General features: G+C 46.9%; 1 protein-coding gene across 2 annotated transcripts in view; it reads right to left on the reverse strand.

Moving 5' to 3' along the window:
• The window catches only part of PCMT1 (protein-L-isoaspartate (D-aspartate) O-methyltransferase), a 54,281-nt gene extending 49,879 nt beyond the window's left edge, over window positions 1-4,402 (reverse strand). For both annotated transcript variants that reach the window (XM_032274484.1, XM_032274485.1), the window contains exon 1: window positions 3,632-4,402. In XM_032274484.1, coding sequence (XP_032130375.1) covers window positions 3,632-3,860 — 229 coding nt within the window. In that variant the 5' untranslated portion in view covers window positions 3,861-4,402. The remainder of the gene's footprint in view (window positions 1-3,631) is intronic.
• Window positions 4,403-6,065: the final 1,663 nt, after the last annotated feature.

The following is a 6,065-nucleotide window of genomic DNA, read 5'->3' on the forward strand; positions in this document are numbered from 1 at the left end:
AAAAAAAAAAAAAAAAAAAAAAAAAAAAAAAAAAAAAAAAAGAGTGGTTATAAGCCATGACATAAGAAATCTACCATTACCATCTAAAACAGTCTATAAATGATGCATCAGCTATGAAATCATACAACCATATTGCTATTATGATGGATTCTAATACAAAAGGAAAACAAAATATTCTTAACAAATTATATTAAGCTTCATTTCGTAAAATAAATAAATAAATAAAAACCGTAATTTCCTTCCTCTTCCAGTAAGCAGACTCCTTTTCATTTCAACATCAATATAATCACAATTTTCACCTTTTTCTAAGATTTCAATTAAAATCCTTTAATTTAGGAAGAATATACACAGTAGAATAATGAGGAAGGAAGGCAATATTTTCAAATTTTATGTCAATTGCAATTTTCACATTACGAACTATTACTTGTATGGTCAGCTAATAAATAAAACTATTAGCTAGAATTACCTCAGCAAGAAGTTGAAACTGAAGTTGCACACGTGTTACAAAAGAGGCCAAACAACTTTGCTACTCTAATTTCCTCTTACCAATCATAAATCTAGTATAAAACTAAATATTTGCAAAATCAACATCCGTACATCCGTGTATGTTAAATAATTGTCCTTGTTAAATTTTCTGACAGAAAAACACCCTTAGAAATTTCAACTTAAGAACGGTAATGCAATTATCTTAAAGTGATTATGAAACCACTGAGAAAAGATCTAGTCTTGGCTTACCACAATTTGGCTCAAAAAGGAGAGAATTTAAGAGCCTGATTGATTACAAATTTCTGCCGCAGCCAAGTGCCTTCTATGATAACCTACTGGTGGAAAATTACTTAATGACAATTTGTGTACAAAATCTTTCAAGTACACATATTGCAATAGGGCACTGAGAACATGTTAAGGGATTTTATAAAAAATTTACAACATATTGAGCCTATGTGCCATCCATGAGAACCCAAACCATACTTCATACCACTGTTGCAGCACGTAAATGTCCATTTCCAATCAAGCATCATTCCATAAAATGAACCTGAAAATGCTTGACAAAATATTGACATCTCGGCCGGGCGTGATGATTCATGCCTGTAATCCCAGTGCTTTAGAAGGCCGCAGCAGGTGGATCACTTGAGGTCAGCAGTTCGAGACCAGCCTGGCTATCATGGTGAAATACCGTTTCTACTAAAAATACAAAAAATTAGCCAGATGTGGTGGCACATGCCTGTAGTCCCAGCTACTTGGGAGGCTGAGGCAGGAGAATTGCTTGAACCCGAGAAGGGGAGGTTGCAGTGAGCCAAGATCACATCACTGCACTCCAGCCTTGGCAGCGGGACAAAAACCTTTGCTAAAAAAAAAATTTTTTTTTCTTTAAACTTCTCTAAGAACTTAATAGTCATCTCTTTTTTTTTTTCATAAATGCCCATTAAGTGTCCATAATATGCCTAAATCTATGCTAGACAGACAAAGGTGACTTGAGAGAAATTAGGAATACTGTTTGGCACATTGGTTGGTACTTTTTTTTTGTTTTTTTTGAGACGGAGTCTCGCTCTGTCGCCCAGGATGGAGTGCAATGGCGCGGTCTCAGCTCACTGCAACCTCCGTCTCCCACGTTCAAACAATTCTCCTGCCTCAGCCTCCCGAGTAGCTGGGACTACAGGTGCAAGGTCCCATCATACCCGGCTAATCTTTGTATTTTTGGTGGAGATGGGGTTTCACTATGCTGGCCAGGCTGGTCTCTAACTCCTGACCGACCTCATGATCCGTCCCGCCTCGGCCTTCCAAAGCGCTGGGATTACAGGCGTGAGCCACCGCCCGGCCAGTACTTAATACATGTCATTTTGAATTTTTTTTTGGTGGAGGGACAATACGTAAGGTGAAAACTGTCTTTAGTGTTTGGTAACAAAGGATGTTTATTTTTTTTTGAGACAGGGTTTCACTGTCCCCCAGGTTGGAGTGCAGTGGCGTGACCTTGGCTTACTGAAAACCCTGCTTTCCAGGCTCAAGTGATCTTCCCACTTCAGTCTCCTGAGTACTGGAGTGCCACCATGCCAGGGTAATTTTTGTAGGTTTTTTGTTTGTTTGTTTTTTGTGGTGGTTTGTAAGATATGGGGTCTTGCTATGTTGCCCAGGCTGGCCTTTATCTCCTGGACTCAAGCAATTTGTTCGACTCAGGCTCCCAACATTTTGGGATTATAGGTGTGAGCCACCGCGCCTGGCCATGGTGAAGGTTTAGATGCTAACACTTTTTTTTTTTTTTTTTTTTTTGAGACAGAGTTTTGCTCTTGTTGCCCAAGCTGGAATGCAATGGCAGATCTCAACTCACTGCAACCTCCGCCTCCCGGGTTCAAGCAATTATCCTGCCTCAGCTTCCCAAGTAGCTGGGATTACAGGTGCGCGCCACCACATCCGGCTAATTTTTTGTATTTTTAGTACAAACGCAGTTTCACCATGTTAAGCCAGGCTGGTCTCGAACTCCTGAACTTAGGTGATCCACCCACCTCAGCCTCCCAAAATGCTGAGATTACAGGCATGAGCCACCGAGCACAGCCAAAAAAAAATTTTTAAACGTGCCAGCCCTTAAAGAGATTACAAATTGAGTTGGGAGATAAGACAAACACATGAAAAGCTAAGTAACACAGGACAATTAAAAATACCATGTGGCAAGATGATTACTGCAAAGTTAGTAGCAAGGAAAAGTGCTATAAATTCTGACCAAAGAGATTATTATAGACTGTGACCCTTCCAGTCTCCCAACAAAACGGGGACACTATATTTCGGTTTAAAAAAAGAAAGTGACACAGCACTCATCCCACCCTAAAATTATCATCAGAGGAAGCAATACAATAACTAAAAAGAATGGTATAAAGAAACTCCACACAAGGTTTTTAAAGCCTATGGTAGCCCTGAAAAAAGTTAGAACCACAAACACAACCCTTTGCTGATCCAGGACCTGTAAAGGCTCCTGAAATACAAGTCACTCAGGAACAGCATCCCCTGATTCTCTTTCTCCGCCCCCCCACGGAGCTTTCCACTGGACAGCCGCCCGAGAAATTTCTCCCAGCATCTGCAATGGCAATACTCTCATCTTCCTCCCCTCGCCTGTATCAGACGGTGGCATCTCCCTCCCGGGGAAAAAACGGAGGGCGGGGGAGGCTGCATTAGAGGGAAAGCTTGCAGCGAAGTTGATTATGAAGGAGGGGGAAGATGAGAAATGCAGGGGGCGAAGGTGGCGTCTCCTGAGCGCCAGCTCACTCTATAAGGCCTAGCCCACACACTCCCACCCCGAAGGCACGCCCCTCGCATGCCGGGCTCGGACGCGGACCCGAGTGACAGCAGCACCACCTGTACCGCACTCCCTCCCGCAGGGCCTGTAGGGAGACGACTGCCCCTGCCCCCACCAGCAGCGGCCCCTGGCTCTTTTTCTCCCCTTCTAGTCCACGTCGTCGACGACTGACAGGTCCCGAGGGAGGCGATTGCAAGCTCACGCCATACGGGACTACGGAGGCAACCCTGCGCCGAAGCCTACCGGCAGGCGCGCCGAGGCAGACAGAACGTTCCGGACGGCCCAGGAGGACTCGGTCCAGGCCCAGCCTGCCCCAACTGCCCCACAACGCGCGGAGATGGCACTTACTGCGGAGATTGTGGATTAGCTCCGAGTGGCTGGCGCCGCCGGATTTCCAGGCCATCGCTAAGCACACTCGGAGCAGATACAGAACCACCTTCAGCGCGACGACGGTGCCCAGCAGTTTCCCCAAGAGTGAGACCACCTCCCACACCGTCACCGCCCCGCTCGCGTCCCCGCTGTAGCCGCCGCTGTTACTGCCGTCGCCGCCGCTGCCGCCACTGCGCGCTCCCGGCATCCCCCGCGGCACGCATGCGCTCTGTGACGCCGCGCGGCCTAGGGTGTGGCCGGGTGGGGCCGAGGGCGGGGGAGGTGTGTGGCCCAGCCGCCCGCGCCTGTGGCTGCTGCAGCTGCTGGTGGACTGCAGGGAGGCCGGGCTGAGTCAGCGCCACCGCCGCTTCTGCGTGTCCCTGTCTGAGGCCTCGGACTGCACTGCCTTTGCCCTGCGGCCAGGCTCTGTAGCCTGATCAGTCACATTCCAGGCTCCGTCTCGGGTCAGCGAGCTGGACGGCGGGATGGTGGGGTAGATCTGTGCCGACGCTGCCCGTGATTCTGCAGTCGCCGCTGGGTCAGCTGTTTCGCCCGGCGGATCTGCTCCTATAGGTGTACAGATTGCTAGACGGTGGGCTTCATCCGTCCTACCTCGCCCAACCCAGTTGACTCATATTTGGTTCGGTGGAGCCCGAATAATACAGTAAGAAGAATAAAACCCAAGGACAAAGCCCCTCTCTAACCCAAGGACACCGGCCTCTGGCTTTGTGACAAGCACGTCACTGTTAGGCTAAGCAGAGACTTTGGAACCCTGGTTCTAAAGCTCTCAGAGAGTGGAAGAATACCAGAACATGGGGTTGGGGGTGGGGGCAAAGCTTTGCTGCTCTAGAATAATACGAACGTAAAGAGTTGCGATTGGTTAAAAAATACCAGTATGTCTTTAGTGAACGTGTTACTGCCGACTTAAGTGTGCATTTCCACCTAGTTAAACCTCACAAATTCCTCCATGGGTTTATTGCTATAAGCTCTGCAAGACCATGAGTGAGAAGCTCACCGAGAACCATTGCTCGTCGCGTGCAAATCGCTGACTCCTAATTAGAACTGAGACTGACAGAATCCAGCCATCATTTAGTCCAGTAATCTTTTTTTTTTTTTTTTTTTTTTTTGAGATGGAGTTTCACTCATGTTACCCAGGCTGGAGTGCAATGGCGCGATCTCGGCCCACCGCAACCTCCGCCTCCTGGGTTCAGGCAATTCTCCTGCCTCAGCCTCCTGAGCAGCTGGGATTACAGGCATGCGCCACCATGCCCAGCTAATGTTTTGTGTTTTTAGTAGAGACGGGGTTTCACCATGTTGACCAGGATGGTCTCGATCTCTTGACCTCGTGATCCACCCGCCTCGGCCTCCCAAAGTGCTGGGATTACAGGCTTGAGCCACCGCGCCCGGCCTAGTCCAGTAATCTTTTAGAAGGAAACAACGCTGTCACCTGTGCCACTATGTCAGTACAATTTTCAAATTCTAGTTCTTACCTTATTTTGTAAACTGTGACACTGTCCCTGCTTCCAATCCAAAATCAACATTACCTATTTTCTGGGATTCTGTGACCATCAATGAAACTACAGGCAAAACAATATTCAATATTACAATATTACTTCAATATTAAACATGAATAAAATTGCCGATTTGGGGCTCTAACCCACTTAAAATTTTCCATTTCATCTTTCTATTTGGAGACTTCTTGATGATCTCGATTTGGAGAAAAGAAAAAAGTCAAATCCTTGGTAGGAACCTGGTAACTCTAAAGCTGACCCAGACGGATTGGATTTACACGCAGTGCTTCTGTAAATTATCCCTGTGAAGTAGGACTACCAATATCAGATAAAACAGCAAACAAGCACATGGCCCTTCTTAAAGAAACGACCAACACAGAGTTATGAATATCTTTAGTGTAAAGGAGGTTGATCTTTTTAGATGAATAAGTTATACCTCTTGGATTCAATAGGATTTACATTCTGATGGGGGAAGAATATGCATCTCAAGAAAACCAACCGCAGGGCACAGTGGCTCACACCTGTAATCCCAGCACTTTGGAAGGCCAAGGCGAGGAGATCACGAGGTCAGGAGTGTGAGACCAGCCTGGCCAATATGGTGCAATCCCATCTCTACTAAAAATAGAAAAATTAGCTGGGCGTGGTGGTGCGCGCCTGTAATGCCAGCTACCTGAGGCTAAGGTAGGAGAAACACTTCAACCCGGGAGGCCGTGGTTGCAGTGAGCCGCGATCGCCCCACCTCACTCCAGCGTGGGGAAGAGCAAGACTCCATGTCAAAGGAGAAAGAGAGAGAGAGGAAGAGATTGATCGAGAGAGAGAAAGAGAGAAACAGAGAGAGAGAGAGAGACAGACAAGAGGAAGGAAGGAAGGAAGGAAGGAAGGAAGGAAGGAAGGAAGGAAGG

This window comes from Sapajus apella, unplaced genomic scaffold (assembly GCF_009761245.1).
Source record: "Sapajus apella isolate SASKATOON/1434 unplaced genomic scaffold, GSC_monkey_1.0 scaffold6, whole genome shotgun sequence".
NCBI classification, from domain to species: Eukaryota; Metazoa; Chordata; class Mammalia; order Primates; family Cebidae; genus Sapajus; species Sapajus apella.